The 21,922-nt window shown below is 38.0% G+C and overlaps 1 protein-coding gene across 1 annotated transcript in view; it reads right to left on the bottom strand.

Moving 5' to 3' along the window:
- FANCC (FA complementation group C) overlaps nt 1–21,922 on the bottom strand; it is a gene marked incomplete in the record, with an annotated part of 210,394 nt that overhangs the window by 154,361 nt on the left and 34,111 nt on the right. The window contains 2 exon segments of the mRNA XM_036734518.1: nt 5,965–6,049; nt 7,746–7,957. Of these exon segments, the coding sequence (XP_036590413.1) occupies nt 5,965–6,049; nt 7,746–7,910 (250 nt within the window).

Genomic DNA, 21,922 nt, shown 5'->3' with positions numbered 1-21,922 from the left:
CTTGCAGTGGCCATGGAGTAGAAGTGGCTCTGAAAACATCAGCACAGCCCCTAAAGCTTGGGACAAAGTACTCTCTACCCTATAAGCAATCGTACACTGACAAAAAGTTCAAGGGTCAAGTAGCTGGCTGGGAGCATGAACAAACAGTGAAAAAAAAGGACTCAGACTATAGGATCTTTTTTTGGTGACAAAGAAGATCAAAATATACAGCCAGAAGAAGGCAATAAAGACATAGAACCTACATCAAAAGCCTCCAAGAAGAATATGAATTGGGCTCAGGCCATGAAAGAGCTTAAAAAGGATTTGGAAAAGCAAGTAAGAGAAGTAAAAGAAAAACTGGGAAGAGAAATGAAAGTGATGCAAGAAAACCATGAAAAACAAGTCAACAACTTGCTAAAGGAGACCCAAAAAAATAGTGAAGAAAATAACACCTTAAAGAATAGACTAACCCAAATGTCAAAAGAGCTCCAAAAAGCCAATGAGGAGAAGAATGCCTTGAAAGGCAGAATTAGCCAAATGGAAAAGGAGCTCCAAAAGACCACTGAAGAAAATACTACCTTAAAAATTAGGCTGCAGCAAGTGGAAGCTAGTGACTTTAGGAGAAATCAAGATATCATAAAACAGAACCAAAGGAATGAAAAAATGGAAGACGATGTGAAATATCTCATTGGGAAAACCACTGACCTGGAGAATAGATCCAGGAGAGATAATGTAAAAATTATTGGACTACCTGAAAGCCATGATCAAAAAAAGAGCCAAGACATCATCTTTCAGGAAATTATCAAGGAGAACTGCCCTGATATTCTAGAACCAAAGGGCAAAATAGAAATTGAAAGAATCCACCAATCACCTCTTAAAAAAGATCCCAAAAAGAAAACTCCTAAGAATATTGTCACCAAATTCCAGAGTTCCCAGGTCAAGGAGAAAATGATGCAAGGAATCAGAAAGAAACAATTTGAGTACTGTGGAGATATAATCAGGATAACACAAGATCTAGCAGCTTCTACATTAAGGGATCGAAGGGCTTGGAATATGATATTCTGGAGGTCAAAGGAGCTAGGATTAAAACCAAGAATCACCTACCCAGAAAAACTGAGTATCATGCTCCAAGGCAAAATATGGATTTTCAGTAAAATAGAAGACTTTCAAGCTTTCTCAATGAAAAGACCAGAGCTGAATAGAAAATTTGATTTTCAAATACAAGAATCAAGAAAAGCATCAAAAGGTAAACAAGAAAATCATAAGGGACTTACTAAAGTTGAATCATTTTGTTTACATTCCTACAAGGAAAGATGATGTTTGTAATTCATGAGACCTTTCCCAGTATTCAGGTGAAGGAATGTCCATATATATATGGATAGAGGGTACAGGGTGAGTTGAATATGAAGGGATGATATCTAAAAAATAAAATAAAATTAAGGGGTGAGAAAGGAATATTTTGAGAGAGGGAGCAAGGGAGAGATAAAATGGAGTAAATTATCTCACATAAAAGTGGCAAGAAAAAGCAGTTCTGTTGGAAGGGAGGAGGGTACAGGTGCGGGGGAGTGAGTGAATCTTGCTCTCATCGTATCTGACTTGAGAATGGAATAACATACACACTCAATTGGGTATCTTACCCCACAGGAAAGTAGGGGGAAGGGGTTAAGAAAGGGGTGATGATAGAAGGGAGGGCAGATGGGGGAGGAGGTAATCAAAAGCAAACACTTTTGAAAAGGGACAAGGGTCAAGGGAGAAAACTGAATAAAGGGGGACAGGATAGGATGGAGGGAAATATAGTTAGTCTTTCACAACATGATTATTGTGGAATTGTTTTGCATATTGATACATGTGTGGCCCATGTTGAATTGCTTTCCTTCTTAGGAAGGGTGGGTGGGAAGGGAGGAGGGGAAAGAATTTGGAACTCAAAGTTCTAAAAGCGGATGCTCAAAAAGAAAAGTTGTTTTTTCATGCAACTGGGAAATAAGATATATAGAGAATGGGACATAGACATCTAACCTGCCCTACCAGAAAGTAAGGGGAAAGGGGATGGGGGGGGAGGGAGCAGGCTGACAGAAGGGAGGGCTGGGGAATGAGGCAATCAGAATACATGCTCTCTTGGAGTGGGGGTAAGGGTAGAAATGGGGAGAAAATTTGTAACTCAAAATCTTGTGGAAATCAATGCTGAAAACTAAAATATTAAATAATAAAATATGAAAAATATCATCATTTGATCCTCCATCCTACATGCTATCACTCTATATTTCTTCTCCCCTTTATATGGCCAAAGTCCTTGAGAAGGCATTTTATTACTGCTCCTATATTTCCTTCCCTCTCACTCTCTGCAGTCTGGCATCTAACTTCATCATGCAACTGATAATTGCTTTCTATATAGAAACCAATGACCTCTTAATCAAGAAATTTAATAGCCTTTCATCAATCCTTTTCTTCCATGATCTCTCTGAAGCTTAGAGCTCTGTTGATCACCATCTCTTCTTTGAGCCCTCCTCCTAACCTGTCTGAGTGGCCCTTTGCTGGATCCACATCCATTTGCTATGCATTTTTCCCAAGGCCCTATCCTAGCCTCTCTTCTTTTCTCCCTCTATACTGGTGATCTCCTCAGCTTCCACGGATTCAATTGTCATCTCTATATCTCTAACTTCTCTCTTGACCTCCAGTCCGACAGCCTATTGGACATCCCAAACTAAAATATAAAGTCTTAGCGAATGGAGAGAATACTGCGGATAAGATTTGGTCACTTACCTTGGCACTATACTTTCCAGGGACGTACACATTGATAATGAGGTTGACGCACGCATTGCCAGAGCTAGCTCAAGTCTTTGGGAGGCCCCAGGTATTAAACTGACTACCAGACTGAAGGTCTACAGAGCTACTGCGCTAACCTCATTGTTGTATGCCTGTGAGACCTGGACAGTCTATCAGCACCAGGTCAGGAAAGTGAATCACTTCCACGTGAATTGTCTTAGGAAGATTCTGAAGATCATCTGGCATGATAAGATGCCAGACACTGAGGTCCTTTCTCAAAATAAACTGCAGAGAGCCCAATTATGATGGGCTGGTGTAATATTAATCAAGGTGGAACCTTTTTACTGTTTTAGAATGCTAAATTAATTAATTGTCTTTGACTGAGTCTAACTAGGTGCTAAACCCCAGGCCCAAACCCCTAATTACTAGGTGCTAAGCCAATGTGAGCGTGAAGCCCCCAGGGCCCTAAGGGGAGTTGCTAAGACCAGAGCCAATAGTATGTGGCTAAGCTCTGGTCGCTCAGAGATGACATTTGATGACATCTAAAGACTATAAAAAGAGACAACAGAGTTGTCTGCCTGGGGCTCTGAGCCAAGGAGGAGTGGCACATGACTTTGGGCCAGCCATTGTTAAGAACTCCCCAGCTCGTCAACCCAGATGTTGATGGTTTCTTGGTAACTATGAATTGTGATCTGATCTGTTTATACTGGATATGTTTGTAACTTGTTTGTATTTGCTCAGAAGTTCAGGCTGGTGCCTTTTCCTCCTGAACTAAGTGAGTTTATATGTATATGTTGGATTAAAGTAAGATTGTTAACCCCTTAATGTTGCTTTCCTTAGTAAAGCAGACCAAAGAGCCTGTGCTGTTGTTTTTGTAGCCAATCTGTTGCAACAGCTGGCCAAATGCAAAATGTATGCTTGCCAAAAAGACTATTTCATGTAGAAGTCCCACAGGCCAAGGGATCACATGATGGTAGGAACAAGTGATTCGAGAACAGTCAAGGACCACTCAGCATGGCGCGCCCACATCTGGGAAGGTGCAAAGCAGAATTGAAAAAGCTCAAAGGAATAGCAGGACACACAAACTGAGAGAATCCACCCCAAATGTTCACATGGACTATTTGTGCCTGACCTGTAGCAGAGCCTTCTGAGCTTGTATTGGTCTCATCAGCCACAGCTGGACACAGTGTAACTTGACTCTAGCACTGTGACGTCACTGTGGTCCTCTGAAGAACAAAGGACAACAACCAACCAGAAGTCTTAAACTCAACAGTCCAAAACTGAACTCGTTATTCCCTCCCCCTCATGCCCTCCCAGCTTCCTTATTTTCTTATTAGCCTTGACAGGGTAGAACTATCTGCCCAGTCATGTTTTTGCTTATTTTCTTTTATCACAAAGAAAGAGTCAATGCAGACGGGGGCACGTTCCCCAGAAATGATTGTATTTTAAAAACAACAGGAATTGATAAATGTATTTTTAAGAAAAAGAACTCTATCTCATCATATCGCTATTATCCATCAATTTATCAAAACCTTAAAAAATAAATTTATATTTTCTCTCTAATTCAAATCTTGGAGCAATCCCTCCCATAGCTTTATTACACTTATAGCTCAATAGCATTCTTTTTTATTTTAGATGCGACCAATAATAATAATATAGCCAACATATAGCATTTTATACTTTATAAAGCATCTGATATGAATCAATAAACATTCAAGTGCCTATTAGAGGGCCAAGCTACTGTGCTAAGCACTGGGGATATAAAAGAGGCAAAAGATAGTCCCTGCCCTCAAGGAGCTCATAACCTAATGCAAAACATGCATAAACAAACAAGTTATATGCAGGATAATGTGCATAATCTCATTTGTTCTTCACAAAAACCAGGTGAGATAGTTTAATAACAACGTGGCTAGCAGCGACCGTGGCTGTGTAAGACCAACAACAACCAACACACATTAGGGCTGCTAACACAAGTTCTTTACTCTACTTTTCTAAGGAAAGCAACTTTAAGGGGTTAACAATCTTGGTTTAATTAAACATACATACATCAGTCACTTAGTTCAGGGGGAAAAGATCAGCCCCCTGAACTTCAAGGCAAATACAAACAGAAATTACAAACATCAACAGACAGACTTGTCTGATTCAAATCATAATTCATAGTTACCAGAGAAGCACCAACATCTATCTGGGTTACAAAGCTGGCGGGGGGTCGGGGGGCGCACAGGTTCAATGGCTTGCCCAGAGTCTCATCACCCACATTCTTTCAATGATGTACCCCCAAAACAAAATGCCAACCTCAGATCTTATATACCCATCAACCACCAGCACCAGATCACATACGATTCAATGACTGGATTACCTGCTCCATTCAAACAAACAACAGTAAAAAGTTCCATTTTGCAGGCCGTTACATAAAGATGCTCTTATCATCACCCTTTTACAAATAAGGAAACCACGGGTTTGAGGGATTAAGTGACTTGCCCAGAGTCACACAGCTAGAAAACTTCTGAGGCAGGATTTTAAAGTAGGTCCTTCTATCTGTAATTCCAGCACTTTATCAATAATACAATGCCTCCCAAGAGGCTTTTAAAAATTAAGGTGGGGCTGGAGGGAAGGTTCACATTTATATGCTATGTATGATATGTAAAGATTTCAAAATTTAAACGCGATAATTTAATGAAATATGAGGCCTCAAGGTAGATGGACCGAGTGCTGGATCTGGAGTCAGAAAACTTGGGTATGATCCTTGCAAGTCAGTTCTTATGAGTTTCCTCCTCTGTAACATGAGGATTTTGGACTAGTTCTCTTCTGAGTTCCTTTTCAACTCTAAATCGATGATTATATGATCCAAACAGGGTAGAAAGAGGAACAAAGAAATAACTGTATGATCATTATAGTCACAAAATATTTATTGCAGCATGAGATATAACAATACCTACCCTTAAACTGGACATTCAAATAGGGTTAGTAAGTTTTACCTTTCTCATGCAGGAGAAAAGGTTTCTTTCCCATGCCAAAAAATTATATATAAAGGATCTCTTTCTGCCAGAGCAATTCACATTTTAAGTTATACTTTGAAAAAAGGTGAACAAGCTAAATATGGGAAAATTTTACTGAATTTTGAATAACAATATAAAAATTCAAAATGATATTTTTAAGTCTTTTGGTAGAAATAAATTTATCAAAAATTTGTTCCAGAATGATAACTCTCTAAAGTCTTACCATATCCTACGACAAAAGGATTCCAGGAAAGCCTTCCCAGCAACTGACCAATTAAAGGAAATCTCTGAATAGCCACAGGAAAATCCTGTAAAAAGAATATTACAAGTCCGTTAAAAAGGCACATCTCAAATAGACTAAAATGATATCAACAAGAGCTTTAAAATTTAGATAGCTGTTTTGGAAAAGTAAAAAATAATAAATAATTGAGGTCCTTAGGGTAATTAATCAAAGTAAGACTCTCAGGCAACTATTCTAACATCGTCCTTTAAAATAGGTCATCTAAAACCAAGATACATTATTTCCTTATGGTAAGAGATGAATTATGTTAAAATTTTAATTTCATTTTCCTCATTCTTAGAACATGAGAAGTTACATGATTTGAAAATAACAAGGCTTTCATAATTTATTATAATTTATAAGTAGATAATCCTATACCTGAGTTTTGTACTGAAATGCAAACTGCTGCCCTGGAATTTGTGAAAGCTATAATAGCCCCCAAGTCATAAAGGTAAATATTTCACTCTGTTACTACTTGTGCTCATTGTAATCATAATCTTAAGCTTGCAGAAGAGATAGGGAGGGAAAGAGAGGGTACAGAAGAAGAGGGGATAAGGGGTCAAATAGAAATTTTTTTTTTAAAGAATAAAAAAGGCAGAGTAAACTCTACAGGTTGTTTTGTAATTGCTCTGTTTTCCCATTTCTATATGTTTACTGTAATATAACAAATGGAGAAATTTTCAAGTGGGACAGAACTAAGACAACATACAAGTAACTGAAACAATAATCATTTCCTGCTACAACAAATTCCTAACATTTGTCTCACATTCAACGATGACCTTGGACTTTTTGGGGCTGTGCACAGGAAGTCCAATTTAAACCAAGTTTCATAGTTTTGATACACCAAAATGATATGAAACAATCAGAATATATTAGATAATTATGCAAAATATACCTTTGTATAAAGGTTTCTAAAACACATATACATTTATTTTATCATCATGAGGATACATTAAAATATCCAACTTGCCTGATTTTTACAAAAATTCCGCATGCAAATCTTTTAGTTCTGCTTATAAAATTTAACTTTAAAGACTAGTGTTTTATAAATGACATTGTTTTTGTAATTTTTAAAGCAAAGAAATCATGAAACTATTACATTTGTATAAAATAATTTTATACTGAAATAATTTCCACAAATGAAAAGATTTTATATCAAAAGTAAAAATACAAAATACAAAATTTGCACTAACCCTAAAAACAATTAGAAAAAAAAATACATACCAGTAAAAATACTTAGATAATATTTATAACACTTCTCAGGGATCTGAGCATAGTGATTTTCAGCTTAAAGTCGCTATTACAGAGTAAAGTTTGCATGTCAGCAAGCTCTTCAAGATTTAAGGGATCACTTACAACTTAACATAGAAATACCTTTAAATAATCCAATTTATGACCTGACAACCAGGATCAAATTCTTGTTTACTTTAAAGAGAGCGGGTTTTTTAAGCCTACTTGATTGGTCAGGAAGTCTCATGTGACAATATAACCAATCAAGAAAAAAAAAAGACTTTGTTACCAATAAATCAGGGACTAAGGAAACACATTCTTGTTTGCGTTACCTGTGGCTGTTTCCCCACTTTGCCTCTGTGATCTAGTTCTACATTAGGTCAATACCACAAGCCTCTCTGCTACCATTAGCTTTCTGACTTGCTGAAATCTGGGGTGCAGACTGTTTCTGAAGCTGTCTTCAAAACATTTCACTCTTCCAGTAAGCTACTTACCATATGTTTCAAGGTTTCATAAATCTGCTGCAGGAACTTCTGTAATTGAGGCAGGTGAAGGCAGACATCTTGCTGGGATTCCAAAGTACTGGCCTGGCCCCATGCTACAGCCTTATTCAGCCAAAACTCAAAGTTCAAAGGAAGGTCTAGTGTATCCTGAGCCATCTCAAAAGGGAGAAAAGGCAGAGCTTCAAATAGTCATGTTGTTCTGCCTACAGTTTAAGAGGAAAAAAAGGTGACAGTTGGCAAATACATAATCTGCAAAACAGGAATACGTCAAAAATGTTCTTTCACCTCCCTGCCCCATACACCACAGCACAGTTAATGGTAAAATTATATGGGGCTAAGATACTGAACCTTTTGTGCTTAAAAAGAAAGCAAAAAAAAAAAAAATCAGCGATGGAATAATGATTAAATTGCTTCAGAATGTGTTTCCCAACTAGAGATCTGATTTTTTACCACACAAAATTTTCATCACTAGTAGAATCATAACAGCAATGAGCTGATATGCTAGAGTATACCACCATATGCACATAGTAATGCTGTGTGAAAATCACAGCAAATACTTTATACATTCTTTTCAAGACTGAGCTATTTACTTAAGTAGTCTAAATTTAAAGTAAAACAACAAACATACCATAATTTTATTCATTTTCAATATTCAAGCTTAAAATACCCTATAAGAAAAAAAATATATTTTCTGGAGTTTTTATTTCTATCATTGGAAGTTTTGGGGCATTTAAAAAGAACAATCTTCATTTCTCTATTAATCATTATATAATGAAATTACTTATTTCACTTCTTTCCTTAATACAATATAAAAGATATAATGAAAGGTTCATTTGATATGCATAATCATACTACCTACTTCATTAATTAAATATACTACACTTTATATCTTTGATCTAAAATAATTCATAGGAATAGGATATAGCTGAGTAAATCAGCCAGACAAATTACGTGTACTTACTGAAGGAAGCAAAGGCTTCTAATTTAGTTCTAAATTTGATGATTCTAAAATTATTGAAAATCAAAAAATCACACGTATAAGATCATAGAATAAAAGAGATACAGTCCAATCCCCTCATTTTACAGATGGTAAAACTGAGACCCACTGAGGTTAAGTGACTTTTCCAAAGTCACACAATTAATGAATAAGTATTTAAGCAGTGTCTACTAAGTGCTAAAAGGGGTACAAACACAAAGAATGAAACAATTACTATTCATAATAAGTGCACATTCTAATGGGGGAGACAAGTACACATGAAAATATATACATAGCATAAAAATAAATGTAGACAAAAAGTGGTTAAATTAGTCAAATACAGGTCATTTAGGAGAGAAGGGCAGTAGGAGCTTGGGGACTGTTGGACTGGGGGGGGGGGGGGCGGTGCCGGAAACAGTGTAAGTCTCATGCAAAAAACGGACAGACTAGTGTTGGTTCTCAGTGACCCCATGGATCATAGCACACCAGGCCCTTCCAGGCTCCACCATCTTTCAAAGTCTGTCCAAGTTCATGTTCATTGTTTGCATGACACTATCTACTCATCTCATCTTCTGCCATACCCCTTTCCTTTTGTTTACAATCTTTGCCAACATCAGGGTCTTTTCCAATGAATCCTATATCTTCTCACTATGTGACCAAAGTATTTAATCTTCAGCTTCAGTATTTGGCCTTCCAGTGAACAGCAGCTGCTGTGGGGGTGAAAGACCAACACAAGCCCAACAACAAGAACACTGCCAGCACAGGTTCTTTCGATCTGCTTTACTATGGAAAGCAACTTTAGGGGGTTAACAATCTTATTTCAATCCAACACACAAACATCATTCACTTAGTTCAGGGGAAAAAGCCAGCACCCTGAACTTCAGAGCAAATACAAACAAGTTACAAACACATTATAAACAGACCAAATACAATTCGTAGTTACCAAGAAACCATCAACATCTGGGTGAGCCTGGAGGCTCTTAGAGCGGCAGCCCAGAGTCCCCAGCCAACACTCCTCCAGGAGTGAGAACCTCAAGCAAATAGCTCCCGTCCTCTTTTTATACAGTTTTCAGAGGTCATCAAACATCATCTCTGAGCGACCACAACTTAGCGGCATACCATTGGATCTGGTCTTAGCAACTCCTCTTAGGGCCCCCAAGGGCTTCACACCCACATCAGCTTAGCACCTAATAAATAGGGGTTTGGGCCTGGGGCTTTGTACCTAGTAAGGCTCAATCAAAGACAATTAATTAATTTGGCATTGTAAAACAGTGAAAAAAAAAAAAGTCCCAACTTAATTGCCAATACAAGCCCAAATTGACTTCTTGAAGTACTGACTGATTTGATCTCCGGACTCTCAAAAGTCTTCTCCAACACCACAATTCAAAAACATTGATAGTCCAACTCTCACAGCCATATCTCACTACTGGAAAAAGACTTGCTTTGACTTTATAGACCTTTGTCAGCAAGGTGATATCTCTGCTTTTTAGTATGCTGTCCAGATTTGCCATAGCTTTCCTTCCAAAGAAAAAGTATCCTTTCATTTCAAGGCTGCAGTCACCATCTGCATTGATCTTTGAGCCCCAAAATATAAAATCTGACACTGCTTCCATTTCTTCTCCCTCTATTTGCCAGGAAATGGTGGAACCAGTTGCCAAGATCTTAGGGTGTTTTGTCTTTTTTATGTCAAGCTTCAAGCCAGCTTTTATGCTTTACTCTGTCACTCTCATCAAGAGGTTTCTTAATTCATCTTCATTTTCTGCATCAAAGTGGTATCATCTGGGGGCAGCTAGGTGGTGCAGTGAGTAGAGCACCGGCTCTGGAGTCAGGAGGACCTGAGTTCAAATCCAACCTCAGACACTTGACATACTTACTAGCTGTGTGACCTTGGGCAAGTCACTTAACCCCAATTGCCCTGCCTTCCCCCCTCCCAAAAAAAAAAATTAAAAAAAAAAAGTGGTATCATCTGTTTATCTGAGATTGTTGGGCAGATTGGTCCATCCAGATAAAACATTACTCTCCAGGAGTAGTAAGTCCAGTGGAGATATCAGGCCCTGAGAAGGAGCAGTTCAGTTAAACTGTAGAGTTGTTCATGGTGAATTTTGCGAGGACCCTCTGAACAGAGAAGTGACCCTGGGGTTCTGGAGTTGACAGTTGTATCAAGCCATGTGTGCCCCCTAAATGTGTGCCTCACCACTAGTATACCTGAATTTCATGTGCATTCTTCCCCCCATTTTGTGCTTCAGTTGTATATATGGTGAAGTACGTGCTTCATGCTATGATTTCTAACTACTGATCCTGTTCTGCTATTTAAATAAATACCTTTGCTAAAGATTTTTTTTAATAGTACCTGAGCCACATCTTAAAGGAAAAGAGGGACTCTATGAGGTAAAAAGAGTATGTTCCAAGTACAGAGGGTAGCCGGTGCAAAAGCATAGTGACATGGCTGATATGTGTTTATTCATTTCAAACAAAATAATGAATACCTATGAAGAAGACTTTTAAAGAGTCCTTCCCAGTTTGCCCTCTCTAGCTCCCTAATATTCCCCCAAACTGTCTAAGTGTAGAAGTAAAATGTATTTCTTAACAAAGACTACTGTTGTTCAGTCATGTCTGACTCTTTGTGACCCCATGGACCATAGCACGCTAATACTGTCCATGGGGTTTTCTTGGCAAAGCTACAGAACTGGTTTACTATTTTCCTCTCCACTGGATAAGGCAAATGGAGGTTAAGTGACTTACCCAGGGTAACACAGCTAGTAAGTATCTGAGACCAGATTTAAACTCGGGTCTTCTTAACTCCAGACCCAGAGCTCTATCCACTGTGCCATCTAGCTGCTAGGACTATCCTTCTCTTAACTATCTCTGCAACAGGATCGAGGTTAGAAGTAAGATGTTAACACAAAGCAATCATTAAACAGATTACCTGCTGACAATCAGAGTGCCCAGAATGTGTTAAAAAAAAAAAAGGTAAAATAAGTACCTCAGTAATGGATGTGAGAATTTCTACCAAAGGCTTTTCTTAAATAATTGAAGTTAAATGCACTGCCAAAACTAGGTGTAGCACAAAATAGCTTTTAATTCAAAGAAGCTCAGACCATCTAATCCAATCTCTTCTATACCATCTAGCCTTCACATGAACACTTCCGTTAAATAGTAACCCATTATCTCCTATTCCACTTTTGGAAAATGTTTGCCTACATCAAGCCTGTATCTGAATCTCTTGGATCAATTGCTTTTTCCCTCCAGGATAAAGCATAACAAATTGAATGCTTCTTCCACATGACAGCCTTTCTAATACTGGAAGCCATCTATCAGATTCCTCCCAAATTCTTCTCTTCTCCAAGAAAAAATCAGTATTTCTTTTAACCATTCTGGTTTCTCTCTCGTAACACCTTACTATCTATTCTCAAATCAAAATAAGAAAAAGGACAAGAAAAATAAACAAGTTTTTGTCAAGAATTAGTCCAACCTTAGCTTATCCTTCTCTCCCCTGTAATGGCAAGCAATGTGGGACTTTTTGTTGTCTTTTGTTTTGGAATGCTTCTCAGCACTAAGTCAATCAAGTGCCTTTGACTGAGTCTTGCCTTTGTTTGTAGGAAGGCCCACATCCTTTTGCTAGTTAGGTAATGAGAGGTGTGAAACCCTTGAGTGGTGTGAAGCACTCTGACCCTGAAGAAGTGTATATATACTCTGAGGTTAGCATTTTGTTTGGGGCTCACTCACTGGAAGAGTGTTAGTGTGGAGACTCTGTGTACAGCCATTAAGGAGCGCCCCCCCACCCCCACCTTTGAAAACCCAGATGTTGGTGCTTCTCTCTCTAGTAACTATGTATGTATATCTTTGGTTAGGCAGCTGGAAGCCTGTCTGTTGATTTGTGTTATTTGCTCTGTTTATTTCTGCTTGTATTTGCTCTGAAGTTCAGGGTGCTGACTTTTCCTCTGAACTAAGTGAATGATATATGTATATTTAATTAAAGTGAGACTGCAAACCCCTTTAAGTTGCTTTCTTTAGAAAAGCAGATCAAAGAACTTGTGCTAGCAGCCCTTCATGTGCTGTTATTGGCTTTACACCTCCACAGCATCTGCTAGCAGCACTGTTGTACATTCCCTCCCTAAAAAAAGATATTGAATTTAAAATGGGATTTCAAAGTATTCTACATAACTTTGGTGAAAAATTAACCACATGTATCAATTTGAAAAGGAAGTCATGCTTTAAATATGCAAAGGAAAACAGGTATGATAGTATAACTATTCTACTTGCTTTTTCAAATTTTGGTTATGTCACAGAGAAGTGCTTTCTAGCCACAGAAATTTAGTTTGCTTCAGCCTGTCTTTTTAAAGAAATGACGAATAATATAAGACAAGTCAATATTACCGAAATGGTAATAATTAACACCACCTTGAGGAATTTCTTTTTTGTGTGTGACTCTGTCTTACCTCTAAACAAATGTCACAGCAAATCCATAATTGTTTGGTTATAATTTTGATGTAAATGTTCAAATGTCCTTAGGGAAATACATACTGGACAAGTAAGTTGATCCCTTGGTTCTACTCATTTCACTACACAATAGGTCATAAATCTTCCTAGGTTTTTCTGAAGTCTTAATAGTCATCATTTCTTAAGAGTAAAACATTCCATTACATTTATATATCATACTTTAGGCATTTCACAAATAATATGCCCTAACTCTTGTTTTTGATTTTTTGGCTACCAAAAAAATGCTACTTAAATATTTTCATGGATTCTTTTGCTTCACATGGTACAGGGCTAATAATATCACTGAGTCAAAAGATATAATAAAAACCGTAACAGTCACCAATTTTCATCTAGCACCGGCTACATGCCAGGCACCATGATTTGACACAATTTGGGAGGCGAATGCCGCCATTGCCACGCCACTTGACAGTAGAAGAAGCTGGATATGCACAAGTCAGTGACTTTTGAGATACACTTCTCTCTTCTTTGATTTCTTTGAGGGTATACACCTAGAAGCGGTATCACGGAACCAAAGAATATGCACATTTTAGTGGCTCCTTGGGAACAGTTACAGATTATTTCCCAGACAGACTGGATTAATTCGTAGCTCCACCAGCAGTGTATTAGTGTTGCCTTTCTTCCCACAGAGCCTCCAACAATTACCATTTTCAACTTTTGTCATCTCTGGTAACCTCATGGGTACAGGCTGAGTCTCAGAGACTTGGAATTTGCATTTTCGCCTTATTATCAATAATTTGGGTATTCTTCACATGGTTAGCTAGTGCTTAGCACTGGGCCTAGCACAAAGTAATCATGAGCTTACTAACCTGTTAATGACTACATAAATTGATTCATTTAAAAAGTGCCTATTCATAACTTTTGACAATTTTTGTATTAGAGAATAGCTTATATTTTTATATCTTTTCACCAGTTTCCTATATGTATTTAGCACATATTTATCAGAAAAAAAATTGCTACATTTTCCCCTCACTTACAAGTTTTCTATCTAATCAAGCTTCCTGATTTTTCTCATGCAAAAGTTTTTGAAATTTATGCAAACATAATTGTCTATTTTGGAGGCAGCTAGGTGGCACAATGCATAGAATGACAGGCCTAAAGTCAAGAAAATGACTCTTCCAGAGTTCAAATCCAGCTTCAGACACTTACTAGTTATGTGACCGTGGGCAATTCTCTTGGCCCTCTTTGCCTCAGCTTCCTCATCTATACAACGAGCTGGAGAAGGTAATGACAAACCACTCCAGTGTGTGTGCCAAGAAAGCCGCCAAAAGAGTCACAAAGAATTGGACACAACTGAAAATGACTAAACAACAAAAACAAATTATTTTTATCTTTCATGATTACCTCTATTCCTATTTACTTAATACTTTTGCCCCCAGAAATGGTTATGAAAGGCATCTCTCTCTGTTCTTTATGATCTTTTATTTTCTGGTGATATATCCATTTAGAACTTAAGTGTTGAATACGGTCTAAGATGTTGATCTAAACCCAATTTCAGTGCCTTCCAGTTTTCTAAGCAGTTTTTGTGGTACAGGAAATCCGCATCCAAGTCCTCGATAGAGATGCGAAGTGAGCAGAACAGATACGGAGTCAGATCCAAGAAAATAGTTCTCCCTATAACAATATAAATGGACAGAACAAAGAAAAAGGAAAGAAAAGAAATGGAATATTCTTTAAATTAGACTGAAGAAACACAATCTCAGATTAGAGTGAGGAAAATTCTCTTCCCTTCCTTGTATGAAGAGGCGGGGCCTAACTATGGATGTGAAATATCACATAAACCATCATACTCAGTTTTAAATTGTTTTGCTAAACTTTTTCTCTATATTATTCTTAGTTACAAAGGACATCTTACTGACTTGGAGAGATGAAAGAGATTTTTTTAAAAATGAAGATGATATAAAAAACAATAAATAAAAATATGGTTAAAAACTATTTAGGGCATTGCTTAAAAACAGAAAAGTAGATCTTGTCCGATGTCTGATAAACTCAAGACTGCAAACTACTTGTTAAAAAACTGTCCATTTGACAAAAATTGCTGGGAAAATTGGAAAGCAGCTGGGCAGACATTATAACAAATAAGCTCCAAATTGAAAAAAGACATAAATATGAAAGGTCATATTGGAGAACTAAAGACAGTACTTCACATATCTATACTTGAGTCAGACTTACTAACCAAGCAAGGGAAAAAAGTGATCATAAAAAAATTTAAAATGGGCAATTTCAATTACATCAAGTTAAAAAGCTTTTGCCCAAACAAAATCAATGCAGCTAGGATAATAAGAGAAACTGTTCAATGGGAAAAAATTTTGCATTAAATATCACTAAAAATCACTTAAGACATTTGATTTGCACAAATATATAAAGACTAAATGACATTCCCTAATAAATATAGGTTCGAAGAACACAAATAGGGTTTAAAAAAATGTAAGTCACCAACAACATGAAAAAGGTCCTAATTGCTAATATCATAAATGTACATTAAAATAACTCTTAGGTTTTAACTCATGCCATAAAATTGGCAAAGATGATCATAAAATGAATAATCAATATTAGTGAGGTTATGGAATAACCAGAACAGAAAAATACATTATTTATGGAGTAGTAAAAGGCTCTAACCATTTTTGAAAGAGATAATGAAATACACAAGAAAAGTCACTAAACTTTGCATATTTTTTAAACTTTCCCATAACAAAGCATAACCTGGAAGTCAGACTCCAACGAGCTCAATGATGGTAGAAAGGAGGCATCCGATATATTAAAAAAATAACATAGTAGTAATTCATATATACATATATATATGTGTGTGTGTGTATGTATACACACACATGTACATACACACATATACACCTACAATATATATATATACATGTATATGTGTGTGTTGAGATATATAGATATATAGATACATATATCAACACACACACACACACAAAGAAAACAAAATAAGTCTCTATCAATTGGGCTAGAGCTTAATAAATAGTGATACATAACCACTAGCGGTGGGTGTCCCTCCAGGCTCTTTCCTGGGCCCTTGTTGCAACAATTGAGCTAGCAGCTATTGTGAGGGTAAAAGATCAACACAAGCCCAACAACAAGAACGCTGCTAACACAGGCTCTTTGATCTTCTTTACTAAGGAAAGTACCATTAAGGGGTTAACAATCTTACTTTAATCCAACATATACATATAAACTCACTTAGTTCAGGAGGAAAAGCCAGCAGCCTAAACTCCAGGCAAATACAAACAAGTTACAAACATACACAATATAAACAGACCAGATCACAATTCATAGTTACCAAGAAACCATCAACATCTGGGTTGACAAGCTGGGAGGCTCTTAGAGCGGCAGCCCAGAGATCCATGCCAACACTCCTCCAGGAGTGAGAGCCTCAAGCAAATACCTCTGTTCTCTCTTTTTATACAGTTTTCAGAGGTCATCAAACATGTCATCTCTGAGCGACCAGAACTTAGCAGCATACTATTGGCCTTGGTCTTAGCAACTCCCCTTAGGACCCTGAGGGCTTCACACCCACATTGGCTTAGCACCTAGTAATTAGGGGTTTGGGCCTGGGGCTTTGCACCTAGTAAGGCTCAATCAAAGACACTTAATTAATTTAGCATTCTAAAACAGTAGGAAAAAAAGTCCCAACTTAATTAATATTACAGCCCTCTCTCTTTTACTTGGTGATCTCATTGGTTCCCAAGGATTGAATTAACATCTTTATAAAGCTGATTCACAGATGTATTTATCCAGGTCATTCTCCCTCCTTCCTCAATGACTGTATCACCTGACTTATTGTCTTTTCTACCCCAAATCCTGTCTTCAAAATGGGGAACTTCAACATGTGTAGTTATATTGCCTAAAATACTCTTAACTTCCAGGTTTCTAAATCTACTCAGTTCCCATCATTAATTACGTCTACTCCACTTCAGTTATACATAAAATGGTCATATATTTGATCTCATGTCACCCATAAATGTTCTACTTCCATGGTTATGAATTTTTAAATGCCTTCACTTAATCATAATATTTTATCCTTCTCTACTTCTCTAGATCTTCCAACCCCTAACTTTGTTTTGCAACCTCACCAGGCCCTCTAATTCTCCTAATACTCAGTTCTTTCCCAAGACATTATCTCTGTCCACCCTGTCCTTCTTTCTCTATCTTAACTCCTCAGTAAAATAGTTCAATTACACTCATGTTCCTTGCCTCTTTAGCCTATCACCAATCACACTTTGCCAAGCCACAAGCATGGATTACTCCTACCATGTGTACCCCATTCAAGTGACGCTGAATAGAGGTGGAGAAAATCACAAAGTTGTGCTAAATGGTTCCATTACAAATTTGTTATGTAACTCAACTGGGGCTTTACCAGCAGCAAGGTAATCCTTTTATACCTCCCAAATCAATTCTCTATTCAGAAACTATGGCCCATGGTCTAAATTTGGCTCTCCAGATCTGTTTTTTTACAGTCTGAGAGCTAAGAATGATTTTTTACATTTTAGAATATGTTATTTTAAAATGTAAAAACCATTCTTAGCTTGTGGGTTGTACAAAAACAGGTGGCAAGCCAGATCTGGTCCTCAAGTCATAGATCAGGAACCCCGGCTCTAACCCATCAACAATGAGACTGTTCCAAATCTCCTTGTGCCTCTTCAAACCTTCCTTAACACTGCCTTCCCTTTAAGGGTACCCTTTCTTCTACTATGTATGTATTTTTTATGCATGTATTTATTTACCTGTCCTCCTCTCCCACTATTACATAAGCTTCTAAAGGAAAGGAACATCCTGTTTTTATGGTTTTTCTTTTCTTTCTATCCTCAGCGCTTCGCAAGGTGCCTAACACTACACAGTCACTGGAATGAAGAGTATCTGAAGACCACGAAGCTGGGAGGGGGCTATGATATGAAAGGCTTTTGTATTTGATCCCGGAGGTAATGGGGAGTCACTAGAGTTTACTAAGTAGGTTACTGACACGGTCAGACCTGCACTTTAAGACGATCACTTTTAGTGTATCAGCAGAAATATGTGTGTGTGATGACTTGTTTACAATACGATGCTATATGATTACATGATGCACTAATATTGTGTCATCAAAATTTCAATGCAGGAAAACACCCTCTAAGTTACTAAATTTAAGATGCGTCCTTTTTTAAAAAATTTGGTTTTTTCTGAAATGACAAAATTTAAAAAAAACATGAATAGGTTAAATAAAGACTTCCAGGAGGTTGCCCAGTAATTTTTTTTTTGAAAAGGGGGCAGTAGGCCAAATAAGTTTGGGAACCTCTGCCTTAGATGATCACAATCCCTTAGTCCATTATAATATTGCTGACTGCACCATGCCAAGACTTAGCTTTAGATCACTGCTGCATATCCATCACCTTCACTCCTACACATGTGCTGCTGAGCAAAGGTAGAGAAGATCATGCAACTGTTCTGACTACATACGCTACAAATTTAGGTTACAGAACCTCAATGGACCCTCAAAGCTGCTAGGCAAGCCTTCTACACCTAATTAATTCACTACCCCATTCACCATAGTGGCTCTTCCAAACCTTTTCACATCCTTCCTCAAACTTTCCAGTTTCCTCTCCCCACCTTCTCAATTGAGAACCTTACCTCATATTTTACTGAAAAAACTGAGGCCATTCACCAAGAAACCTTTCTTCTCCCCTCCTTCTTATGCAAAATAACTCCGATGCCTTCTGCCACTATCTCCTCATTCACCTCTGTCTCCCATACCAAAGAAAGCCCTCTACCTGGGCAAGTGAACCCATTCCATCCCATCTCCTCCAACAGACTGCCCTCTCTGTCTTCTCCAGTCTGTCACTTATCTTCAATCTCTTCCCATCTACTGGCTGTTTCCCAAATGCTTATAAACATGCTCATGTCTCTCCTATCCTCAAAAAACCCTCACTTGATTCTTCCATCTCAGTTAACTACTGTTCTATATCTCTTCTACCCTTTGTGGCTAAACTCCTTTAAAAAGACCATGTATGGTGGCTATCTCTACTTTCTCCCTTCTCACTCTTAACTCCCTACAATTTGGCTTCTGACCTCAACATTCTACCAAAATTGCTCTATCCAAAGTTACCAATGATATCTTAATTATTAAATCCAATGACCATTTCTGTTTCCTTTTTCTCTTCGATCTCTGCAGTCTATGATACTGCCAATCACTGTTTTCTCCTTGGTACCCTTTCTTCTCTAGGTTTTCAGGACACTTCTTTCTCCTGGTTCATCTCTCACCCATCTGACCACTCTTTCTCAGTCTCCTTTGCTGGATCTTCGCCCAGGTTACACCTGCTTATTGTGAGTCCTGAGACTTTTCACTCCCTCCAAACTATTTCACTTACTGATCTCATCCGCTCCCATGGATTCAATTATCATCTCTGTGCTGATGTTCACAAATCTTTGGATCCAGCTCCAATCTTTCTACTTACCTCCAGTCTCGTATCTACAACAGCTTTTTGGCCATCTCAAAACGGCCATCCCATAAATATCTTACGCTCTACGTGTCCAGAACTTTACTCAACCTTCCTCAAAACTTTTTCCCCAACCACTCCCCTCTTCCCAACTTCCCTATCACTTTTGGAGGTACCACTATCCTCCTGGGTCCTCAGGCTGGCGACCTAGGTGTCATTCTTCTTTCCTCATTCTCTCTCACCTCCATATCCAATCTGTTATCAAGGATTTTACCTCTGTAACATCTTTAGCATAAGCCCCCTTCTCTCTTCTGGTGGTGTGAGCACCCTGTATAGGCCTTCATCCCTTCACACCTGGACTGTTGCAATAGCCAGCTGGTTGGTCGGCCTGCCACAAGTCTCTCCCCATTTCAGTCCATCTTCCACTTAGCCTAATTTTCCTAAAGTGGAGATCTGACTATATTCTTCTTCTACTCAACAGCCAGTGGCTCCCTATTACCTCTAGGATCAAATATAAACACCTCTGTTTGGCTTTCAAAGTTCTTTATAACCTACCTCCTACATACACATATACACGTTTCAAGTCTTCTTACATCTTAACCTCATCTCCTCCTCGCTAGATCCACCCCCTTCTTGGATCCCATGACACTACCTCGTTTATACTCCTAGAACAAAATACTTCACATCTCCTGACTTCAGGAAATTTCACAAGAGTTGTCCCCCATGTCTGGAATGCTCCTCCTCAACTCTGCCTGTTGGCTTCCCAACTAAAATCTCACCTTCTACATGAAGCCTTTCCCAATCCCTCTTAATTTTAGTACCTTCCCTCTCTTGACTATTTCCTATTTGTCCTGCATATAGCTCCTTCGTACATAACTGTTTACATGCTATCTTCCCTATTAGATTGTGAGCTCCAACAGAGCAGGGATTGTCTTGTGCCTATGTATTCGCAGCATTCAGCACAGTGCCAGGCATATAGTAGATAATTAATTAATAAATGCAAATTGACTAAGTGAATGCCTTTACACCTTTGATCAATTGATTTAATCAAGAATTCTGGGCTTTCTGGGTTTAAATGTGGTAGTATGGACCCTCACTCTCACATTTGCATATGTCTTATCCACGTTATTAAGAAGCAATAAGGGGTAGTGGATAGAGTTTTGAACCTTAGGTCAGGAAGGCTTGAATTTGAATCCTACCTCAGACACCTTCCAGCTTTATGCCCCTGAGTAAGTCACTTAACCTTTCTGGGCTTCAATTTCCTCACCTACAAGATGAAGGGATTAGACTTGAGGACCTCTAAAATCCCTTCCAGCTCTATCATTATGTGTACTCAGACTGTGTCTCATTGCATCCTCCAATACTGCATAACACAATGGTTGTGGCATTGAAAACTAAAGTAGTAAGTAAGGACTCAAGTATTTTTTTAATTCATGCTTTGAAGAGTTTATTACAATCTAAAAGGTAAGGTGATTTGCCTAGGGTCTTTTTTGGCTAACAAGTGTAAGAAAAGGGAGTAAAATAAAAGTCTCTCCTGACTCCAAGTCCAGTGCCCTTTCTATTTATCAAACTCCTAAGGTCAATGAGATAAAGGGTACAGGACAATTACAATAAATATCATAGTGCAAACCACTGAAAAGTAGACACAGAATCTTAGAAACACTAAATGAGCATGTCATAGGTATGAACTTTTAAGGCTGGCTAAAGACTGTCACCATTTAACAACAGAGATTAACTGCAGACTACAATCTCCCTTAAATACCAGCATAAATCATATTTGGAAGCCTGCCAGGTACACTGTATTTGAAGTGTGCTTTCCTTTTGTCTCTGACATCTCCCAGTCAGACAACACAAGAACTGAGCCTAGACATCCCAAATATGGCTCATTCATCCACTTGAAGTAGCAACCTTGCAAAGAGAACTTTTCTGCTTTACACTTTTGGTATAAATCCATTCAAGTCTGTCCCCTACCCTACCCCAGGTCAAAGAATAAAGAGCCAAGTGCAGATTTACAGGCAAAACACACTGATTGTGTGAGACTAAAACTAGGAAGAGCTAAATACTTCTCCTTCAAGTCGATTTAATCAACTAGTCACATGTAAAACAAAAAAATGCCAGTGGTCTCTTTAGTAAAGGGCTAAAATTTATTTAGAGCCTAGAAGGAGTATCTTATGTACAAAAGCAAACTATTACATATTTAACTACCTGTCAGTCTGAAAGCATCTCTGTTCCCTCTAAAATCTTCACAGTGATCATTCTTAAACTGC

Source organism: Trichosurus vulpecula, chromosome 1 (genome assembly GCF_011100635.1).
Source record: "Trichosurus vulpecula isolate mTriVul1 chromosome 1, mTriVul1.pri, whole genome shotgun sequence".
In the NCBI taxonomy this organism is placed as follows: Eukaryota; Metazoa; Chordata; class Mammalia; order Diprotodontia; family Phalangeridae; genus Trichosurus; species Trichosurus vulpecula.
Note: the sequence above shows the minus strand (reverse complement) of the source record. Positions and strands in the feature narration are given on the sequence as shown.